Source organism: Trichoderma asperellum, chromosome 4 (genome assembly GCF_020647865.1).
Source record: "Trichoderma asperellum chromosome 4, complete sequence".
In the NCBI taxonomy this organism is placed as follows: Eukaryota; Fungi; Ascomycota; class Sordariomycetes; order Hypocreales; family Hypocreaceae; genus Trichoderma; species Trichoderma asperellum.
The window spans coordinates 2370152-2391540 of record NC_089418.1 but is presented as its reverse complement, the minus strand read 5'-3'; the positions used below and the strand labels follow the sequence as shown (position 1 = coordinate 2391540).

General features: G+C 50.3%; 9 protein-coding genes across 9 annotated transcripts; 4 read left to right on the top strand and 5 right to left on the bottom strand.

Moving 5' to 3' along the window:
• Positions 1–373: 373 nt before the first annotated feature.
• Positions 374–721, bottom strand: TrAFT101_007203 (uncharacterized protein; the record flags this gene model as incomplete). The annotated part of the gene is made up of 1 exon (XM_066127980.1): positions 374–721. The coding sequence occupies one exon, from the start codon at positions 719–721 to the stop codon at positions 374–376; it is 348 nt and encodes a 115-aa protein (XP_065984094.1).
• Positions 722–1211: 490 nt separating this feature from the next.
• Positions 1212–4577, top strand: TrAFT101_007202 (uncharacterized protein). Its single transcript, XM_024902111.2, has 2 exons — positions 1212–1599; positions 1674–4577. Exons 1-2 carry the CDS (start codon positions 1404–1406, stop codon positions 4436–4438), a joined length of 2961 nt encoding a protein of 986 aa, XP_024756615.2. The 5' UTR covers positions 1212–1403; the 3' UTR covers positions 4439–4577.
• On the bottom strand, positions 4556–6703 carry TrAFT101_007201 (uncharacterized protein). Its single transcript, XM_024902794.2, has 2 exons — positions 6573–6703; positions 4556–6488 (listed from the first exon to the last, which is right to left on the bottom strand). The coding sequence occupies exons 1-2, from the start codon at positions 6598–6600 to the stop codon at positions 4852–4854; spliced, it is 1665 nt and encodes a 554-aa protein (XP_024756616.1). The 5' UTR covers positions 6601–6703; the 3' UTR covers positions 4556–4851.
• Positions 6704–7260: 557 nt separating this feature from the next.
• TrAFT101_007200 (uncharacterized protein) lies at positions 7261–9038 on the top strand. The gene is made up of 3 exons (XM_024910242.2): positions 7261–7634; positions 7719–8211; positions 8277–9038. The coding sequence occupies exons 1-3, from the start codon at positions 7423–7425 to the stop codon at positions 8886–8888; spliced, it is 1317 nt and encodes a 438-aa protein (XP_024756617.1). The 5' UTR covers positions 7261–7422; the 3' UTR covers positions 8889–9038.
• Positions 9039–9183: 145 nt separating this feature from the next.
• Positions 9184–10484, top strand: TrAFT101_007199 (uncharacterized protein). Its single transcript, XM_024910243.2, has one exon. It carries the CDS (start codon positions 9274–9276, stop codon positions 9988–9990), a length of 717 nt encoding a protein of 238 aa, XP_024756618.1. The 5' UTR covers positions 9184–9273; the 3' UTR covers positions 9991–10484.
• Positions 10362–13330, bottom strand: COT1 (Cobalt uptake protein cot1). Its single transcript, XM_024904456.2, has 4 exons — positions 12390–13330; positions 11762–12262; positions 11218–11691; positions 10362–11156 (listed from the first exon to the last, which is right to left on the bottom strand). Exons 1-4 carry the CDS (start codon positions 12986–12988, stop codon positions 10847–10849), a joined length of 1884 nt encoding a protein of 627 aa, XP_024756619.1. The 5' UTR covers positions 12989–13330; the 3' UTR covers positions 10362–10846.
• A 1757-nt stretch (positions 13331–15087) lies between these two features.
• Positions 15088–16884, top strand: TrAFT101_007197 (uncharacterized protein). Its single transcript, XM_024901082.2, has one exon. It carries the CDS (start codon positions 15411–15413, stop codon positions 16764–16766), a length of 1356 nt encoding a protein of 451 aa, XP_024756620.2. The 5' UTR covers positions 15088–15410; the 3' UTR covers positions 16767–16884.
• A 196-nt stretch (positions 16885–17080) lies between these two features.
• On the bottom strand, positions 17081–17907 carry TrAFT101_007196 (uncharacterized protein; the record flags this gene model as incomplete). The annotated part of the gene is made up of 2 exons (XM_066127979.1): positions 17081–17595; positions 17670–17907. 2 exons carry the CDS (start codon positions 17905–17907, stop codon positions 17081–17083), a joined length of 753 nt encoding a protein of 250 aa, XP_065984093.1.
• Positions 17908–20104: 2197 nt separating this feature from the next.
• On the bottom strand, positions 20105–21103 carry TrAFT101_007195 (uncharacterized protein; the record flags this gene model as incomplete). Its single annotated transcript, XM_024910244.1, has 1 exon — positions 20105–21103. One exon carries the CDS (start codon positions 21101–21103, stop codon positions 20105–20107), a length of 999 nt encoding a protein of 332 aa, XP_024756622.1.
• Positions 21104–21389: the final 286 nt, after the last annotated feature.

Below are 21389 nucleotides of genomic sequence, written 5' to 3'. Positions count from 1 at the left end.
TACACTGAAAGAATAGCTGGATGCTGAGCACCCTCAAGGCCCAATGAGCGGCGCAGGTATGTGAACAGAATCGGCTAAACGAGGGCGAATACGGATGATGATACAAGAGCATGTGTAAAACTTCGCCAAGAAAGGGGCGGTCATGAAGTAGAGCCGAGGACCGGACCCCACGAACTGAAAGAGCCTCCGTGCTCCCGCAAACCACGGTGACAGTGTGATTATGAACCTCGTATGCCCCCTTTGGAGCGGTTGACAAATATCATGTCTCACGAAAATGGAGAGAGGAGCCCACCAGGAGCCCACATCCCAACACCGGGCGGGATCAGGAGCGCGTCTTGAGTGAACTCAGAGTCATACAAAGTAATGGCCTAGATCAAAGAGAGGCCAGTTCGCCGAGGGAACATGCTGCTCGGTGGCGATACAGCTCGTGCTTATTGGTGAAGTGGCCAAAAAAAGGGGACTCATCCTGCGACAGGGTACGTTCACTGCTCGGTGATTGCACACGGCCGGTAATATCGGTACCAAGTCTCCGCTCCAGGTAGTACTCAAGGATCCTCTTCAACTTTTTTTTCTCTCTTCTGATTTTGTGCACCTTTCCATTTGAGTGGCTTGGCGTAGGCAGGTGGCAAGTGAACTTGGAGTGGTAATGTTGCAGAGTAAAGTTGCATTTGTAACGATTCCTGGCCTTCTTGGTTCCCCAGTCCCCTCTTGGATTCTCCATGGTAGGTGGTAGTTAGTATATCTGTTAAAGATTGTTAGATTGATGTATATGCGACATTGCGAAGAGAAGTGCTCACAATGCGAGAGAAGACGTGGATATGAGATTGTCAAGTCATAGCGATTGGCTTCAAAATACACTTTCACAAAGCGGAAGTGGATATAAGCCTGATTGCTAGGGTAGAATTATGTGGCATAATGCGACAAAATTTTTATTTTGGTCATATATTGGGACTCTTATTGATGCTTGTATAGATACCACTTGGTAAAGCAGTCTTCGGTACAAAGACGCTCTCTCTGATGCTCACCCTTTGGACTCACTCAAAGGCAAGGGGGAGACTCACGTGATAACCGACCAGAATATACATCACGTGATATTATTTTCTTGGAAGGCTTCAAGGATGGTAGAATATTTGCAGATGAGGTCGAGAAGCAAAAATATATTTGAAGATATAAATTCTACAAATTGATACCGTGCGAATCTGCTCTTGAGAATACTAATTGCCATTGGTATAGAGTGTCTCCATTTGGCGCTGTTCTGCGGTCGCATATCGATAAGGCACCCCACATTGAACTTGCAAGTGCATTATCACATTATATCAGCATTTTTCAGTGACTTCAGTGAGAGAGAGCATGGGTGAAAAAATTCACACTAAAGAAGCAAGCAAAACACAGTGACAGCCAGCATGACGAGTTTAAAGAGGACGCAGCGGTCAGACCAGGCTGCGCTCAACATTTCCAACAAGGTCTATGTCAGGTCGACGCGGAGTGGAAAAGTGCAGAAGATTGTTCGGGAGGTCTATCTGAGGACGGATATACCATGTTCATCAAATTTGTGCAGGACCTGCTTGAGCCAGGCACCCCGGAATGCCGCCAACCAAGGTGAGAACTTACTTTTCTATCTACCAAGTACCAAATCTGTTATACAGCGGCACGAGGCTGACGGCTTATGATAGCTCTACCTTTTGTCCTGTCGGAGAGGCCGGCCGGTACAAAGTCATTTCCCCAAGGCCACTATCTGGTCCCTGATACAAACGCGTTATTGAACGCCATGGACCTATTCGAGCAGAGCTCATCGTTTTATGACGTTATCATCCTGCAGACTGTTCTGGAAGAACTCAAGAACCGCTCATTTCCTCTCTACAACCGCCTTGTAGGACTGACGAAGAGCGAGGACAAGAGATTCTACGTCTTCTTCAACGAATTCCGCCAGGAGACCTATGTCAACCGTGAAGCTGGTGAGAGTGTCAATGACAGAAACGACCGCGCGGTTAGACAAGCTGTCAAGTGGTACGGGGAGCATCTGGCATTGACCAAGGCGGCCAAGATCCCGGCGATTGTCATGCTCAGTGATGACCGGGACAACTTGAGGAAAGCCAGAGAGCAAGGACTACACGCGTCTTCGCTCGCAGACTACGTCAGTGAACTAGAAGATGGCGAGAGGTTACTGGATATGATTGCAGAGTCACAGACACAAGCCCAAGGTGGATTCAAGCAAGCTTCTCAGCAGCCTATTTACCCAGAGTACTTTACCGCGTCAAGGATGATGACGGGAGTCAAGGCAGGGCTGTTGCATCAGGGTATCTTCAATGTGTCTCCGTATAACTACCTTGAAGGATCTATCAAGGTCCCTGCTTTCCCAAAGCCTCTACTTATCCTAGGCCGCGAGAACATCAATCGATCCATCGATGGCGATGTGGTAGTCGTTGAATTGCTCCCACAAGACCAGTGGAAGTCACCATCAACAAAGATCATTGAAGAGGATACGATTACGAAGAATGAGAATGCGGACGCCGAAGAGCGCCAGGACTTTGTATCTGACAAAGAGCGCAAGGCACTTCAAGAGGAAGTAAAGAGGACCCAGAAAGCGTCAGGAGAGAACCAGCTGCAGCCAACAGCCAAGGTTGTGGGAGTAGTAAAACGCAACTGGCGGCAGTATGTTGGCCACATCGACCCATCGACGGCTAACAAGGGCCCATCACAAGGCCGGAAGCTCGATAGCGTTTTCCTCATCCCCATGGACAAGAAGATCCCAAAGATTCGCCTGCGCACTCGCCAAGTGTCTGAGCTTCTGGGTAAGAGGCTCCTGGTCACCGTCGACTCTTGGGATAGAGATTCAAGACATCCCGTCGGACATCTAGTTCGCTCCCTGGGAGAGCTCGAGACCAAGGCGGCAGAGACGGAGGCTTTGCTTTTGGAGTGGGATGTCCAGTACCGACCTTTCCCGAAAACGGTGCTCGACTGTCTTCCGAAGGAGGGTCACGACTGGAAGGTTCCTGCCAGCAAAGAGGATCCTGGCTGGAGAGACAGAGAGGATCTTCGCGATCTTCTTATTTGCAGTATTGATCCGCCTGGCTGTCAAGATATCGACGATGCTCTTCACGCGAGACTATTACCAAACGGAAACTACGAGGTCGGCGTTCATATTGCCGACGTATCGAATTTTGTCAAGCCTGCCAATGCCATGGATACTGAAGCGAGTATTCGGGGTACCACCGTATACCTGGTTGATAAGCGCATAGACATGCTTCCTATGCTGCTTGGTACTGACCTCTGCTCTCTCAAGCCTTATGTCGAGCGCTTCGCGTTTACAGTTATCTGGGAGCTCAACGAGAATGCAGATATTGTAAATGTCCGCTTCGCAAAATCAGTTATTGCGTCACGCGAGGCCTTCAGCTACGAACAAGCACAGCTCCGAATCGACGACGAGTCGCAGCAGGATGATCTCACAAAGGGCATGCGAATGCTGCTTATGCTGTCCAAGAAGCTTAAGAAGAAGCGTATGGATGCTGGTGCTCTGAGTCTGTCTTCACCGGAAATCAAAGTCCACATGGAGTCGGAATCTTCGGATCCTATCGACGTCAAGACCAAAGAACTCCTCGATACCAACTCTTTGGTTGAGGAATTCATGTTGTTCGCCAATGTCAGCGTTGCTGCCAAGATTTACGAGGCGTTCCCTCAGACTGCCATTCTACGTCGCCACGCGGCTCCTCCCAAGACCAACTTTGACGAGTTGGCCGACCAGCTGCGCATTAAACGCGGCCTGGAGCTGCGCACCGATTCTAGCAAGGCGCTGGCCGATTCCCTCGACAGGTGCGTCGACGAAAAAGAACCCTTCTTCAACACCCTCGTTCGTATCATGGCCACTCGCTGCATGATGAGCGCAGAGTACTTCTGCTCTGGAACACAATCATATCCCGAGTTCCGCCACTACGGTCTTGCTTCTGAGATTTACACACACTTCACCTCACCTATTCGCCGATATGCGGATCTCCTTGCCCATAGACAACTTGCGGCCGCCATCGGCTACGAAGCCGTCCACCCTTCCGTCCGCAGCAGAGGTCGTCTCGAAGCCGTGTGCAAGAACATCAATGTCCGTCACCGCAACGCCCAGATGGCCGGCCGAGCCAGCATTGCGTACTACGTCGGCCAAGCCCTGAAGGGCAAGGTTGCCGAGGAGGAAGCCTTTGTGATGAAGATTTTCAGCAATGGATTTGTGGTTCTGGTGCCGCGGTTCGGCATCGAGGGCTTGATTAGGTTGCGCGATTTGGCTGATCCTGAGCCGGAGAGCGAATATGACGCCGAGACGTATACATTGACGACGAAGGGGGAGAGAAGCATCAAAGTAGAGCTTTTCCAGAAGGTTGTGGTTAGAGTCCATGACGACAAGGACGAGAGGACGGGCAAGAGAGGCGTCAAGATGGAGTTGGTGAGTGCTTAAGGAGGTTTAAAAGGGTAAGGACAGGACGTTTAATTTTAATGGAAATTGTCAATTTGGGATATATGCACAAAATGCTAGAGACTAGAAAACGTATAAAGAGGGAAACTTTTTTTTTTTAAAGAAAATCTATCTCAAGAAGACTTTCCTTTTCCACCTTTTTCAGAAACTGTGTACATCTAATATGTAATATTGATATACATGTATGCGTGTGTTGCATACAGTTTAAGTCCGCTTTATTTTTATATTACCAACCAACCTACAACGCCAAACTCTTTATGAGAATACCATTAAGAAAAAAGATGTGAAAAAGAAAATGAGCACGAAACATGCGCAATTATAAAAAAAAAAAAAAAAAAATCCGGCCACATTGCATCATGAGTTCCTCTGGGTTCCTTTTTCTTTTTTTTTTTTTTTTACTGCTCCATGGCATCACCCTCATCCGCACCCTCATTAGCATTGTCATCGCCCCATAGGCCATCAAGCTTGAACTCCGCAGCCCATTCTGTGACAATCTCCTTCTGGTCAGCCATGACCTCTTCCTCGCCAGCGTTCTTGATAGCGGGCTTGACAGCGCCGTTCTGGCCCTTTGCATTCTCGACTGCCAAGACGGGAGCCTCGACCCATCCTTGGATACGACCGTCACGCCAGTCAGTCACAACGGTCATGGCAGCAGCGTTGATGTTGGGGACGCCGCCACGGCCGAGCCTGCCACGCTTGCGGGCGACCTGGACGAGGAAATCCGAGGTGATGTCGCCGTCGGCGCTGCTGGGTAGGAGCGCGGGGATGTCGTACACGTTGGTGAGCTTCTGCAGCAGATCGGGGGTAGAAGAGAGACGGCGGAGGAGCAGGCTGACGGCAGGGATAGGATCGTCAATTTGTTTGGGGGGAACGGCGTTGAGCAGAACAAGGTGGGCGTGAGCCTCAGTGGCGTTCTTGATGGCGACGAGGCCGCCGGACTGGACGGAAGACGACGACGGGAAGACGACGCCGGGGGAGTCGAGCAGCGTGAGCTTGCTGTCGATCTTGACCTTGCGGATGCTCGTTGTGACGCCAGCCTCAGCGCCAGCGGGACAGGCCTTGGCAGAGCTGGCGCCCTTGCCGCTCACTCTGCCAAGCAGAGCGTTGATGATGGAGCTCTTACCGACGTTGGGGTAGCCGATGACACCAACAGAGACGGCGCGCTTCAGGTCGCGGCTGGCAGCATAGCTCTTGAGGGCCTTGAACAGCGCAGCAGAGGTGCTCTGCACACTCAAGTCGCGGTGGTTAAACATGTGCGCATTCGCAGCCGCATGCGCCGCTCGCACGGGGAGGGTAGGGAAGTACCGGCGCAGGTAGACGAGCCAGTCGCGCAGCACCTTGGGGGGGATCAGGTCGACCTTGTTGAGAATGAGGATCAGGCGCTTGCCACCGGCAGCAGCAGCCACGACGCTGCGCTCGACTTCGCGGGAACGAGTGCCCTCGGGGTCGCGGGCATCGAGGACGTACAGCACGACGTCGGCCTCATCGACGACCTGCTTGAAGACCTTGTCGAAGGTCTTTCTCGATGAGGCCTGGCCAATGGAAACGTGTGCGCCGTCATCAGAAGCGTCATCATCGCTGTCGTCGTCATCGTCATCCTCGTCCATGTCGTCGTCACTGGCGGCAAGAGACTTGTCGTACTTTGCGGCGGCAGCGCGAGCGCTCGCAAGCAGGGCAGCCATTGGGTTGGACTCGTCGACATCGTCCATTCCGTCATCCTCATCCATGTGGTCACCATCCGCACCCGCATCCTCCATGGCATCCTCGTTCTTCTCGGCGCCGCCTGTTTTGGCAGCCTTGGCCATCTCCTTTCTCTTCTGGGCCTCCTCGGCCTTCTTTGCGCGCTTCTGCTCAATCTCCTCCAGCATCTTCTCCTTGTAGGGGAAGAGGTTGGGGATGCCGGGATCCTTCTTCAGCTTTGATCTCCATTCTGGGTTCTTCTTGGCCAACTTGCGGTCCTTTCTCTGCTTGGCCGCGGAGGCCTTCTGGATCTTGTTGCGAAGACGGGTTGTCGACCGCTTGGAGTTGGGTCCTACGACGCCTTGGTCAGCATTTTGCGCAGGTTGATATTTGGGGGAGATTTTGACCAAAGATCAAAATGATATCCAGGACATACTCTTGGGCTTGTTGATTGTGCCTGCCATTGTGCTTTAATTTTGTTTCTTTATTGCCAATGGTAGCAATTTTTTCTTTTAACAACGAGCTGCAGCGTCCTCCCAACTTTGATGGCTTGCCGTGCTAAGAAAAAAAAATTAAGTGGGATGCGATTCTGCCATGTATTTTCCCCACACCGCCTTTTTTATCAGCCCCATATTTTGCGAGATAGGATAATGAGCACTCGGTCTCTTTGACGAGGTTGCGACAATATGAGATGAGATCAGTGTATTACTTTTTATCATAATTTTGTATCATGTATGATAAGTACCTAGTAGTTACAGTTATGGTAGCAAATGTATCAGGTCAATATTGCATTGCCGATTCGCATTGCCGGTCATCGTTCACCACAAACACATAGTCCGAATTGGACAATACTATCTATGCACTGATTCGTCGTGAGTTTCCCTTTGAGTCTGGCCGAACAGACATACTCAACAATCAGCTTGCGATTATTTTGTTTTTGGCCTTTGTCGGACACGCTACTTTGCCTGCCCAGGAGATGGGTCCAGCCGTCTAATAGAAACGTCTAATAGGAAAGTATCGACCCCACTTTGATTGTGTTGCTGGAACTCCAGCCTGGTAGGTACATGTCCCTGTATAAGACAGGTAGTCTAGACGATTACAACTATATAAGGCACACTGGCAATCGGTGTGTGTCTGTGCAAGAATTTATTCTATATATCTCATTTTGCTTCTATTTATTAGCTCAATACTCGAGTCATTAAAAGTGATATCGTTGATCATTATATGTATTTCTCGGTGTAAGACATCATAGCTACCCCAAGAGCTTATCGCATACTCAAGAAGCAATGCCGTCCTCTTCCTCTCAGAAGATTTCTCAAGCCCTTGAAGAGGCCAAGGCACGCTACATCACACGAAATGCTAAATCCAAGACCCTTCACGAAGAAGCCACCAAGTCTTTTCCTGGCGGCAATACTAGGACAGTGCTTCATACGGACCCATTCCCCATTTCTATGAAGTCTGGCAAAGGCTACCAGCTTACATCCGAGGATGGCCATGTGTAAGTGAAATAAATATGATGATACACGTAGAACATGGTTTATGATCGTCCAAAAGATCTTTATCGGCTGATCCGATTCTATAGCTACACAGATCTCACAGCCGAATTTACAGCGGCTCTATATGGTCACTCTAATCCTATGATACTCGATGCTGTGAACAATGTCCTCAACAACGTGGGCTTGAATGTCGGGGCAACCACGCCTCAAGAGCAGTTATTTGCTCGAGAATTATGCCAGCGCTTTGATCTCGAACGAGTGCGATTCACAAACTCCGGCACCGAGGCCAATCTTCATGCTCTGGCCGCGGCAAGGCTGTTCACTAAGAAGAGAAAAGTGGTCGTCTTTAACAGGGGCTATCACGGAGGAGTTTTGGGTTTTAAGGGGGGGATGCCGGCACCCAACAATGTTGACCCTGATGACTGGATTGTCGTCAAGTATAATGATCTCGATGCCGCCGTTAAGGCAATTCAAAGCGAGGGGGTAGCCGCCGTGCTAATGGAAGGTATGCAAGGCAATGGAAGTTGTCTGACTGCATCTCCAGAATTCTTGACTGGCATCCAGGATACCGCTGCCAAGGTGAGGATAATAACGAAACTATACACATATACTATGCATTATACTCACGGATATGGATACCTTAGGCCGGTGTTGTTTTCATCCTCGATGAGGTAATGACTTCTAGGATATCCGCCTCTGGACTTGCAGGCATGCGAGGAATCAAGCCAGATCTCAAGACATTTGGCAAATATCTCGGTGGCGGCCTCGCATTCGGCGGTCTTGGAGGAAGAGCCGATATCATGGCAGCATTTGACCCGAGGCTGGCCACTTCAATTCCTCATTCTGGCACTTTCAATAACAACACGCTCGTGACACACGCTGGATACGCAGGCTTAACAAAGATATATACCCCTGATGTCGCGGATAAGTTCTTCAAGACTGGTGAGTTATTCATAACCAAGCTCCAAGAGACAGTCGAGGGAACCAGACTGGGCTTCTCGGGACTCGGATCAATCCTATCTTCTCGATTCATCGATGGAGATGTGGAGTTAAAGGATATCACAAGCGCAGATGACTTTACAGAGAACGAAGCATTAAAAGACTTGTTCTGGTTTGAGATGCTGGAGCAAGGGTTCTGGGTCACTCGTAGAGGTCTCATTGCTCTGATACTCGAGACCCCACAGTCTGAGCTTGATAGGTTTGTCGACGCAGTTCAGGCATTTGTATCAAAGTATAGTGACGTATTGGTGTTTTGAGGCGGTGATCTACTAGTTCTAGTAGTGTGAGTGATCCTATGAGGATTTAGTCGAGCTAATACACAAGCTATTCTTCTTTTTGTCCAAGAGAAAATACTAATCAAGTAGTGGGCATATAAGACTGCCTTGACAGGTATTGGTGTAATAGAGCAGTTGAGCTTTGCTGGAGGTACTTGTACGTAAAAGTGCATTGTGGCAATGTGCAATGCTGATTGGCTAGCCTCCCTCTTTACATAATCCATCCTATTGCAGCCTCGCCCACTTCGTAACTTTTCCTATCAGTCGCGCCTACAGTTAAACAATCCATCAGCCAATTCTCTTCAAACCACCCCAACATCCCGAATTCCCCAAACCACCCCCAAACAGCCCGCCCATATAAACCCAGATGGACTACCAAAACCGCGCAGGCTCCAAATTCGGCGGCGGCGGTGTCGCCTCCCACTCCGCCACCAACGCCGACCGCCGCGAGCGTCTGCGCAAGCTCGCCCTCGAGACAATCGACCTCGACAAGGACCCTTACTTCTTCAAGAACCACGTCGGCTCCTTCGAATGCCGCCTCTGTCTTACCGTCCACCAGAACGACGGCTCCTACCTCGCCCACACCCAGGGCAAAAAGCACCAGACCAACCTCGCCCGTCGCGCCGCCCGCGAGCAGAAGGAAGGCAAGCAGAGCATCGACCCTGCGACGGGCCTGCCGACCAGCGTCGCTGCGAGCCTCACGGCCAGGCGCAACGTCGTCAAGATTGGCCGACCCGGCTACAAGATCACCAAGATCCGAGACCCGGTCACGCGCCAGCAGGGCCTTCTCTTCCAGCTACAGTACCCGGATGCCACGCCCGAGCTAGCGCCCAAGTGGCAGGTCATGAACGCATTCACGCAGCGCGCCGAGGAGCCGGACAGGAATTTCCAGTACCTGGTCGTCGCTGCAGAGCCGTACGAGAGCGTGGGATTCAAGATTCCGGCCAGAGAGCTGGACAAGCGGGAGGACAAGCAGTTCTGCTTCTGGGATCCCGACTCCAAGGAGTATTGGATCCAGGTCATGTTCATGACGGAGCGCGAGGAGCGGTTCAACGCTGCCCCTGGTTTGACGGCCAGGAGATGAACATATGCAGCCAATCACAGTCTATATGGAGATTTTTACGTCTTTTGATGAAAAGCATTTCCAATCGCCAGCAACGTCGTACGAGGATTTCAAATACTCAATATCAGTAGAAGGAGGCTTGTATTCAGTCGCACCCTTCATTGAGCACACGATACGTATACAGCATAATTTAGCACACTTAATATGACGACTTACGGGGTAAGAAGCTGTCCGTTGGCTCAACAGCAGCATGCATTTTTGCTGACTTGCAATTAGCCGTGTTGCTCATGGCAAACCAGCCTCAGAATGAGCAAGGAGAAAAAAGCAATAGGAACAAAGACGGGAGACAACGCATTCGGCGCAATGTATTTTAGGAGTTTGGTGTCAGGGTAATCGAGTTACATTTATGGGTACGATGGGTAGAAGCATGTATATAAGTATTAAATTGGAAATCTGGCCTTTTAACGAAGCTTCTTTTCACTCATATACTCTAATGCCACCAAAGCGTCTCTCGCCGCTGATATATCCATGAGACCTGAGCTATTTCCAGCGTTTTCCCTCCCAACCTCCCACCTCCCCCTTTCTGCCTTTCATGCAATTGAATAAAAAATCAGAAGCAAAGCAAAATCTTTCAGCAATATGAACAAGGATATCAGCACTGTTTTCCATGCCAAGTATCATGCATCTTCAATAAACGACAGGGTCTCTGTTGTATAACTGTGGCCCTTTATGCAGGTTGCTCCTCGTAATTTGGTCAGCCGATTAAGCATAGACCCCTTTTCAAAAATTCTCATCATCTTATAAACGCAGTTCTACATTGCGTTGAACTCAAAATCTCTACTGCATATGCCCGCTTCATCATGAAAATCAAGACCTTCTATCGGAAGTTGTTATCGAACCGCTTGAAAGTGTAACCAATGAATGGCAAGCTCATCTCGGGTGACTCCTCAGGAGCTTGGCCAGTGCGGTTGTTCTGGATGGCCTGGGCCTTGAGCAGAGTCGCGTTGTCGGTCTGATCAATCTCGTCAGTCGGGAAGTAGGTGGTGTCAATGTTGGAAGTCAAGCGAGGCTCGAAAGGAGCGCGAATGCGACGCAGGCTATCAAAGTCGACACCGCGGAAGAATGCGTGGCTCTTGAGTTCATGGGCACCTCCCCTTCCGAGTCGGTTCTCCGTGTTGCAGACCATGCTATTTAAAATATTGGTTAGCCATTTGTAACCTCATAAAAAAAACACGAGTAGATTCTTACCTTCGAATCAAATTCTCCGCCTCGGCACCCAGCGTGATGTCGTCAGGGAAATACAGCGTTTGCCTCCAGTTGACGATCTTGCGGTAAGTATCGTGGCTGTCTTCAGCACAGAAAGGCGGCCAGCCCACCAGACATTCAAACATGATAGTACCCAATGACCACCAATCGCAATCAAAGGTGTAGCCATGGCCTGTGAAGATCTCGGGGGCGATGTAGTCTGGCGTACCAACGGTGGAGTAAGCCATCAGTCGTCTAGATCGTCTCCAGTCGTTAATCTGAGATCGGTTGCTGACTGTGAGATTAATCTGATCAATGGCAACCGAGTTTCGGTCACGGGGGCGGTTGGAGCGGCCTTGCAGGAGTTGCTGGTAGTAGTTGTTGTCATGCAGACGATGGAAGCCAGTGGAAAGACCGAAATCGGTCAATTTGACGTGGCCGCCACGATCTAGCAGAATGTTGTCGGGCTTGATATCACTATTTCATTCGAATTAGCCAACGACTAAAGACGAGGTTTGGCAAAAAGGAAGCCAGAAGAATAGCCTACCGGTGAATGAAACCGAGTTTGTGGACAGCCTCGATAGCCAAGACAATTTCAGCAATGTAGAATCGCGTAATGTCTTCTGAGAAAATCTCATATTTAATGAGCATGGTCATCAAATCTCCACCGGGCAAGAACTCCATGAGCATGTAGAGGAAGTAGGCATCCTGGAAGGTGGTGTAGAGCTTGACAACCCAGGGGCTGTCAGACTCGGCAAGGATATCACGTTCTGATCGGACGTGAGCCAGCTGGTCCTTCTTGAACATTTCAGTCTTGATCAGAGACTTCATAGCATAGACCTTGCCATCTCCCTTCTTCTGCACCAGCTTAACTTCACCAAAGGCACCCTTTCCGATAATCTTGACCGTGTTGTAGTTCTCGGGCTTGTCTTTGGTACGCAAAAATCGCAGATATTGGCCTTCTTTCCGGCCAGCAGTCGACCAGAGCTGCTCTCTCCTAGTTGAGCTCTGGCCGGGGTCTTGCAGCTTCTGCTCCAACTCGTTCTGTCTGTTGTTTTTCACGTGAAACAGTCGTCAGCAAACGGAATATCGACATGGTTGTCCATAAGTCTGGTAGAGAGAAGAGAGGCGGGACTGAGGAGACATGTATATGTATGCAGGTGAAGTGATTGTACCTTTGATTGCGCTCACGAGCTCGCTTCACGCTGTCTTTGAAGAAATCCGCAGCTAGTTGCGAGCACTTCTTCTGGTTGCTATTGGCATTTGTGCCATATTTATCAGGGTTCCTCTCTGGGATAGGCTGAAATTCGGGCGAGGACACAGCGCCCTGGGTAGGCAAAGGAGGCGCGTAGTTGCCATAGCTGCCCTGCTGCCCTGAGCCGCCCGCAGTTCGTGGCCGTCCTGAGGATGGTCCTCGACCAGCATATTGGCCTCCCCTTGCGGCGCTGCCGCCGAGGTTCTGATGGGAGAACTGGTGAGCCAAGCCCGTGTTCGGGTCGTTGGTGCCAGGCGCGCCAGACTGCGGGGGATAGGCAGCGTTGGGATAGTCGCTCGTCACTGCTTGGCCTGGATACTGCTGGTTCTGCGCAAAGTAGCCCTGGGGCGGGTAGCCCGCGCCGTAGGCTTGCTGCTGGGACGATTGCATACTGGGCTGAGCTCCCGAGGGGAAGACGGGCTGGGGGAAGGTTGAGGGCGTGGTGGGATAGGCTCGATCGTTGGCGGCCGGTCGCTGGTTGTCGAAGTTCAAGTACAGACGGCCGTTGTTGGAGTCCATATCCGCAGCCGATAAGCAATAAGATGGCCCTGCGGTACGGTATGCGAGCCTGACGGGGCCTGAGGGGTCGGAAAGGGGGCACAAGAGACGGTGCTGGAGATGCTAGTGCGTGACTGGGACGAGCTGGGCGGGCAGCGATTCGATGCCGCTGCAAGCGAGTGCTCCGCTGCTACTCAGCGCGGGCGGGCCCAATTTTTCCAGCGGTCACAGAGCGAGAGCAACGCAAGGGCCTGGCCGCAGAATGGAGCGGTGGTCTTTGGCACAGCGCGGTCAGTTTTGCGGCTCGATGCAGCTCCTTGTTGGTGATGTGCTGGAAAGGGGAATTGCGAGGCCGAGGGGTCGAAAGAGGCGGGAGGCGTTATTGCAGTGGCACAAGGCCAGGAGGGCGGTCAGCGTGCTAAGAATGTGAAAATGAGCTGAGCGGGGTGACGAGTACTTGCTGGGTACCTGAGCAACGCGTTTCACACAGGCGCTGCTTTGCTATGGACGGCGGCGAGTTTAGGTATATTCAATGTTCCCCAGCGCCGATGCAAGGGGTCGCTAGTGAGGGGGGGGACGGGGGCACAGTGCTTGGTTGGCCGCTAAATTGTCCTGGTCGACGCCCCCAAGCACGAAAAAATACAGAGCACCAGGGACGTTTGTCGCTATGTTGGCACTACAAGTAAGTTTTCTTAGTGGCCGCCCAGGGCATTGTTCACTAGACTTTGGCATTGTACCATTGCCGCAGGTGTTTAAGTGCTCGCTAGCCAGCACGCTGATCTCATACAGCAGGTATTGACAGCTGAATATAATTCAAAATAATGAATGCAATACTTTTTTTTTATTTTAGCTGTTTTGGCTGCTACAGGCTTTATTGTTACATCAGTGCCCATACCTTGACTATTCATTAGAGTGAGAAGTGAGCAATGGCATTGAGAGCTTGGATGGGAAGAGATTAGCACGACCAAGGCCTGTGTGGACGGCGGAAACATGGCCGCTAACACATTTTTTCGACCTTTCGTCCCATCTCTTGGATGGGACTGACTCCCTAGGCACTTGTACCTATTACGTTGGTAGCCTGCCATTTCAGTGTGTATTTCAATTCGACTTAAAACAAATTTAAGCAAAGGATTGTGTTTCTCTGTTTAAAGTGCCAGAATTTGGAGAGTCGTACAAGTCACGAACACGGACCTAGAATGAGGTCTCATAAATGGGCGATTATCTTGGGCCCCTCAGGGGTCGCGTTTTGCACGAAATATATTGCCGCTGCTGCTAGGCAAGTAGTAGCATCTGATTGCCATTAGCTCCAGGATCCCTGGCCTATCTACCACTGGTTCAGTCACTCCCCAGTTATTAGCCCAATCTCAGGTTGACCTGCGACACTACCCGCGAAATCAGCCGCGTTTTGGACAAGAGACGCAGGTTACTTATATAAGGAACTCGAGGTTGCATTAGCAGTCTACCTTGCTTCATGCAGGGTACAGAGGTCAGATTGTTAGGCCCCAGATCTTCTCTTGGCCAGTCCAAATAGGACACCTTGTTGCTGGGAAACGTTGCGCCAGGTAAGCTGGGGCTGGCTTGGCATCATTTTTGATGCAGGTCTCGAGCTTAATGACCTCGCTACTTTCATCTCAAGGACATGATTATAACAAGAGGCTGTTCTCTGCGCGCTACAAAGCGCAAAGCATCTATTGCCTCAATCATCCATATTATACAGACGAAATTATCAAATTAATGCGTGATAAACGTTCATTTCTTCGTCGTTTCTAGAGAGTCTGTCTACGCAACCAACGGCGCTGTGTATGAGTGAGAATTGCTAGTGACAGAAGCCTCTACGATTTTTTTTCTTCCACTATTATGGTAGTATTGAGAATCATTGAGCTTGAAATTTCCATTATCTAGAAGTTGCGATAACGCCTGTAGCCAGATACACCCGATTTCATGGGCAGCAGCTGGTAATTAGGCGGCAGATAGGATGGACTGGACACTCAAGCTAGCATAGAGGTGACATAAACTCATTACGTCATCTTATGTGCTTGCACATGTCAAATGATTTCGAAGTCAGCGTGCAGATAATTCAATCCGGTCTTATTGAATTTAGAAAATGTATCAGGATTTTTCTTCATCTCAACGCGACAGCTATGTCACTATCTGCTTAGTTCTCCCCGTTGCCAGCTGGTAGAAGCTCAGCTGTACGTACTGGCTGCGGTCTAGCTCCGCCGACCCTTATCGTGTCCCGCATCCTTATCGCATCCAATTTTTTTCAACTTCATACCAGCACCCAGTTGATAGCTGCGGTACGTAGCTCACTCGCAACACCAGATTGGCCGGCTCCGGGTTGCAAATCGATATCAAAGGGAGCACCCAGGCCAAAACCTACCTTTTCTCCATTCTGTATCTTTTCACTAAAGCGACTCCTCAAGCCAACAGCCGCGCACCCATCATGGCCGACCTCAATCCCTCGACCCCGCCGGCCGCCGGCTCCTCGAGCGCTCCAAAGCCTCGCCCGCGCAATCCAGTCTTCAAGATGATGGGCCTCCCGGCCCTGCCTCGCAAGCTCCCATCCCGCAATTGGCTCATCTTCCTGTCTATATCCACCTCCTTTGCCGCCGCAATCATCTACGACAAGCGCGAGAAAAACCGCGCGACAGCCAAGTGGCGCCGAGCCGTTGCGCCCCTCTCCCAAGAGCTGCTCACGAATGCCAGCCAGCTTCCGCGCAAGCTCACCGTCTATCTGGAATCGCCTCCTGGTGATGGCCTGCGCACCGCTCAAGACCACTTCATCGAATACGTCAAGCCCATTCTGGCAGCTTCCGGCCTCGATTGGGAGTTCGTCCAGGGCCGACAGCAGGGAGATGTGAGAGCGGCCGTTGCCGAGAAGATTAGAAGATCAAGAAAGGCCCATGAGCGGCCGGACGAGGAATTACCACAGACAGATGAAGCCATTGTGGAGAATCAGAGGAAGAAAATCGGGCTAGCAGAATATGGCGGCGTCAAGGGCGATATCGTCATTGGCCGGCATACGTGGAAAGAGTATGTTCGAGGCTTACACGAGGGATGGCTGGGACCTCTCGACCCCCCGCCCTTGCCTGTTGTCGAAACTCTCGAGGACAAGTCCGAGCCTGAAACCCCATCTACAGAAGGCGAGGGTGACAAGAAGCCCGAAGACAAGAAGCCCGAAGAAGAAGAAAAGAAAGACGAAACACCAAAGCGCCCTCCGCAGCCGCGCCCTCACAACTCCTCTGATGACTATCCCTCCGCAAGCCTCCCTGCCATCATCCCCGCCGAATTCTCACCTTCCACCGCCATTGCATTCCCTCACCGCCTCGGCTTCCGCCACACTTTTGTCCGCCTGGGCCGCTTCTTGACCCGCCGTCACTTGGCAGACGACATCGGCCGAGAAGTCGCCGCGGTGTGCTTCGCCGCTGCGCGCGAGTGGCGCGAGGCCGACGGCCAATACGAGCAGCAGCTCGTCCTAAAGCAGGAGGAAGACGACTGGCCCAAGTTCGTTTGGAAGGACGAAGAACCCGCAGCCGATGAAAAGGAGAAGAAGGCCGCTGAGCCGCCGAAGGAGAAGATCTGGGCTTCTCCAATGGTAGTAGACTCACGCATTGCGGAACGGATGCGTCGCTTCCAGATTCAGCCCGAGGATGAGGCTCGTGCGAAGGAAATTGTCGTTCCCGAGGCAGAGATTGAGGGTTGGATCAAGCGTAATCTGAGGAGCTTGTATCACTGGGGCGCGAGCTCATTCGCGAGCAAACCTCAGGGCCCCAACGTGGGAAATCTGGATGATGACTGAGTAAGAAAGACGTCATGGAGGTGAAAAAAAGAAAAGAGAAAAGAAACAGAATCTAACGGTATGAAAGTGGCATGATGTACACAGATGGGAGGTTGGGACTATCTTTTTTTTTTTTTTTGTATTGTAATAACAATGAGCTGTACGACTATGTATTGAATCGGATATTCGGCGTGAGAGAAAACAAAAATTGGAGGAGAGCGCGCTATGAATGGGTCATGATAGAGGGCGTATATACATATTATCTAGCTTTGCAGCCGTATTAATCCACAAACCACACTTATTATCTCCCCTTATTCTCCTACTCCCGTCAAGCATCAGTCTTCACCACCACTCTCATCCGAATCCGAACCATATCCTACAAGCGCCAATCCCTTCTTCTTCTTCTCTTCCACTTTCTCCTTCTCCTTCTCCTTCTCCTCTTTCTCTTCCCTCTGAGGCTCTTTCTCACTCTTCGCCTTGCCATCATCACCATCGCCACTCTTACCCACCACCACAGCCTCATCCTTCTCAGTCCTCTTACTCACGGACTTCTTCTTCACGCCCAACGTCTCCCTCTCATGCCTCTTCCTCTTCCTCCCCCCAACAACCCATTCCTCATCTTCCCCTCCCGGCCCTTCATCCTCCTTCGCCGCCGCCGCAATCTCTCCCCCGGTGCTCTTCTGCCTCTCCCGAAAGGCCTTCAGCCCCGCCTCCATCTCCTTCTTCGCCCGCGCCTCATCCGCCTTCTCCTTCGCCCTCACCTCATCCAAAAAATCAATCTCGTCATTGTCCAGGGCGCGAAACTGATTCTTCAGCTTCATCTGCTCTTCAAAAGCCGCCTGCTTAGCCGCTATAAGAAATCAAAGCCACCCCCCAAAATATTAGCACAAGCCTTCATCATACCGCATCTCAAGAAAAACAAACCTTTATTTGCCTGCAGCACATCATACAAGCTCTGCTGCCCTTCCCCCGCCAAATTCGCCCTCGCCTGCTCCCTCTTCTTCCTATCCTCCTCAAGTTCGTGCTGCACCGCCTCCCATTCGGCATTCTTCTTCATCAGCGGCTCCCTCGCGGCCGCCACCACCGCCTCATGGCCGCTCTCATCTTTCGAGGGTTCGCCGCTAGAAGTTATCGTACCGCCAGAGACGAACCGGCTAGACATTATAGCTAATCAATCTTATGGCTTTCCTTTTTTTTCCTTTTATTTCTTCCGATTACATGTATCGAATTGGTAAGAGCGTGGTTGAGTCTATTACGGAGTAGAGGGCCAGCTTATAGAACACTTGGAACGAGAGATGGACTTGGCCTCCCGGGCTGCTTCCAACTTGGTGAATTCTAAGATCGTATAAAGAGTGGTTGAAATTAGGAGCGTTTCAATGCAAAATAATGAGATGGATTGGGGAGATCAATAGTTTGTTTAGGTACGAGATATGTCGAAAGATATATTCATTGGCGGTGAAATCTTATAGTTATAGACCGAAGGGTACCCGCGGAATGTAAAGCGCGGTACAGTCTCAACTTCCGATAATCAGCCGGACGCTCGTTTCTACTCTCTTCTATAATCATGAGATTTTTTTTGTTTCCCTTTTCATCACGCAGGCAGATTGAATCGGACTTTGATTTCATAGAATTGTACAGTGTCAAGTTATACAAATGAATTCCAGCCAAGGCTGCCCATCAATTTGATTGTACTATAATCTCACAATAGGGATGCCATCAGGAGAACCATAGGAGACGTCACCTTGGGCTAAAACCCTGCTAATAAGTCTTCACAACTGTTTCCGTCTCAGGATAACACACCCACACACAACCTCCCTCCATCCAATCGTCCCCATCCTTCTGGGTATGAAAATAAAGCCGCTGCTCTTTTGCCACCGTATCGGAAATATCCCCTCAGTCGCAAAATCAGAACCACCTTTTCATCCATCAGTTATCGCCCAGGCGATTCAATCGCACTCCCTGAAATCACCCAACAGCGCAAGATTCCACAATAACAAATATGGAATTGATCATATGAATACAGAGAATCTGTCCGCATTCGCGCGAATGGAAAAAAAATCTCATTAATCGAACAAAAAAAAATCACACCTTCTTCTCCATCCCCATCAAACCTTCCTTCTCTACAAAGTCAATCCATAAAACAAGACGTCTAACATCTCATAGAAAAGAAGAAAAGAGAATAGAACAAGTCAGATGATGCATAAAAGATGCTCATCTGACCTCACCGAACCACCCAGGGCAATACATCAAGGGATGTTTGGCCGCGGAATGCAAAACCGTAAATGGTAAAATAATAAAAAATGCGCCAAAGAAGAGAAAGAGAAATATATAAACCGGTCCAATCTTCCATTTTACCCGCTGAAGACAATGCATAAAAGCGCCCTCGTAAAATACCCATTTTGCACAGACACCGGTTCCTACCACGAACAAACAAGTATAGTATCATATGTGCTGCTCCAAAAACTTTTTGAAATCTGTATTGCCTTTGATGCGTCATGAACAGTGTCGCTATAGCCGGCACGAATAATTCGGTGTTTCAACCAACCCAAAACAATGGGCCCGTGGCTGGCAGTGACTTCTGATGACATGGCTCAGACCTTTTTTTTAATTTTTTGTAAAACTTCGGACGCCTGCCCACAATCCGTAATTGGTTCTAGTGAGCAGTTTTCGTTTTGTAGGCAGTGCCTAATACTGAATTCCAGATCTATCGAGGTACCAATGCAAGGTACCAATACCAGGTCTATATGTGCAGCGCGCGCGCAAACGCAAGATTTTCCATAGAGCATGGTATCAAAACAAAGAGAGAGAAAAATTCTTTTTTTTTGTAAAAGAGTGGACAATGTTCGCCTTCGGTGTTTGTAGCGAGCTGGCGGAGCCTTCGACAAGATGTAATCCGTAGGTAACAGGATTGTCGCTAGTATCAAGCTCGCTTTGCATCGATGAACATCTTGTAGTAGTAATAAATAAAGTATAACCTTGCGCCGAACCAAACCATTATGAACATGTACCGTAAAAAAATTGCCGTTTATAGTTGAAGCCAACCATGGTCGCGAAGCGCCTGTGTCACGAAGAGAAAAAGATTCGCAGGCCACTTTGGTATCCGACAGCCGCGTCACGGCGACATCATAAAACAGGCTGAAGAAAAGACGTGCTGAAACTGATCGCGTGTGTAGAAATTCTTTTTTTCATGCCGGGGGTATCTGAAAAACACGCGTCTTCTTATAAAAGAGAAGAAAGCGAAAACTCGTAGCCATTAAAACTCGAAATCCGCACCTTTTTTTTCCGAGACCGAATAAGGAAAAATATGAGAGCCATCTGAGCTCAATAAGATAGACGAGAAAGGAAAATCGTTGCAAACATTAACCCATGACAGGCTGTCCATATCCATGTGACATGAAATAGGAAGTCTGTTTCATGGGCTCGACACATCCCGGACAACTGCACTCAGCAACGCCATGCTCCCATACACTATGATGCTGGTAAGGGTAGTGGGACGCATAGGGCGTTGGGCGGTTGGGATAAAACGTATTGTGAGCTGGAGGCTGGGGGTAGCGGCTGCTGTACTGGGCGGCGGCCTGAGCGAACCATTCATTGTAGCGAGCGTTGCTAGAAGCTGCCGATGTGGCGTACTCGGGGGTACCATAGCCAGAATCCGGAGGAGTAAGAGGCGCGTTCCAAGGGTTGTTGGACCACGAAGACTCACGCGAGCGGTAGGTATGCTGCTGGGTCTTCATAGCCTGGTAACGTTCATACTCTGCGATTTGAGCCTGGATGTAGCGCGAGTGAGGAGAGCAGCGGTTGCTGTTGTACCTGGCCAAATCGGTATCAATGGCGGGAACCAACGAAGCCAGACGCTCTCTGTTGGCTTGAGCGGCCTGTCGCTTCTTCATCTGCTGCCACTCGCGCCAGTTGTCAAGCCAGGCCTGGTAATCCTTGCTGTGATCAAGGTTGACGTAGAGTCGCCAGCTCATGGCCTGAAGCCAATCATACTCCAGAGTGTTTAGCTCGGAGACGGGAATGCCGCTAACCTCAGACCAGGATCGGTTCTGGAAAGTGTTGTCGTCCAAGAATTTGCTGCCAAGGAGAAGCGAAACGGTGAGGAAACGCCAAACCTGACCCTCGGAAGCCTTGTAGGGACCCTGAGTCTTCATGGAGTTGATTCTCTTGGCGAGATAGTTCATTCCAAGAAGGATGGTCGTGCTGGGCAGCCTTGTGGAAGTGAGGATCTGCGACACAAACTTCCGGAACGGAGAAGTGACGCTAGCCTCGGGAGTAACCACGCGAGTTGCCATCTCAGCGACATACTCAGCCATCATGTCGACCTCATAATCGAGGACGGCACAAACGCCTCCGGGCATGATGACGGTAGTGGAAGAGGTCCGACGAAGATCGCAAAGATCTTTGTCGGATAGAAGATTTCTTGTCGGAGACGAAAACAGCACGTGGCAATGCACTGCTGTTTTATGGAATAGTCTCGGGACAAGAAAGCAAAACGTGCGGAACGGCGAAGCGGCGCGGAAAGGAAATGTGTCGATGGGGCTCTACTGTGACGCAAGAGCCATTTAACGGGGAAAGGTATTGCCGTAAAGTGCGACGAAAAAGCTGTTGGGAGCGATTTGAAGATGGAAAACGTGACAAAAGGAT

Bases quoted from the DNA above. Each gene is read 5' to 3' on its own strand.
- TrAFT101_007200 (XM_024910242.2), top strand. From the start codon at position 7,423: ATGCCGTCCTCTTCCTCTCAGAAGATTTCTCAAGCCCTTGAAGAGGCC. The intron at 7,635-7,718 runs GTAAGTGAAATA...CCGATTCTATAG, and splicing joins ACATCCGAGGATGGCCATGT to CTACACAGATCTCACAGCCG. The intron at 8,212-8,276 runs GTGAGGATAATA...TGGATACCTTAG, and splicing joins TCCAGGATACCGCTGCCAAG to GCCGGTGTTGTTTTCATCCT.
- COT1 (XM_024904456.2), bottom strand. From the start codon at position 12,988: ATGGACTCCAACAACGGCCGTCTGTACTTGAACTTCGACAACCAGCGA. The intron at 11,692-11,761 runs GTAGGCTATTCT...CGAATGAAATAG, and splicing joins AAACTCGGTTTCATTCACCG to TGATATCAAGCCCGACAACA. The intron at 11,157-11,217 runs GTAAGAATCTAC...TATTTTAAATAG, and splicing joins GCGGAGAATTTGATTCGAAG to CATGGTCTGCAACACGGAGA.
- TrAFT101_007197 (XM_024901082.2), top strand. From the start codon at position 15,411: ATGGCCGACCTCAATCCCTCGACCCCGCCGGCCGCCGGCTCCTCGAGC.
- TrAFT101_007199 (XM_024910243.2), top strand. From the start codon at position 9,274: ATGGACTACCAAAACCGCGCAGGCTCCAAATTCGGCGGCGGCGGTGTC.
- TrAFT101_007202 (XM_024902111.2), top strand. From the start codon at position 1,404: ATGACGAGTTTAAAGAGGACGCAGCGGTCAGACCAGGCTGCGCTCAAC. The intron at 1,600-1,673 runs GTGAGAACTTAC...GGCTTATGATAG, and splicing joins CCGGAATGCCGCCAACCAAG to CTCTACCTTTTGTCCTGTCG.
- TrAFT101_007201 (XM_024902794.2), bottom strand. From the start codon at position 6,600: ATGGCAGGCACAATCAACAAGCCCAAGA. The intron at 6,489-6,572 runs GTATGTCCTGGA...AAGGCGTCGTAG, and splicing joins CACAATCAACAAGCCCAAGA to GACCCAACTCCAAGCGGTCG.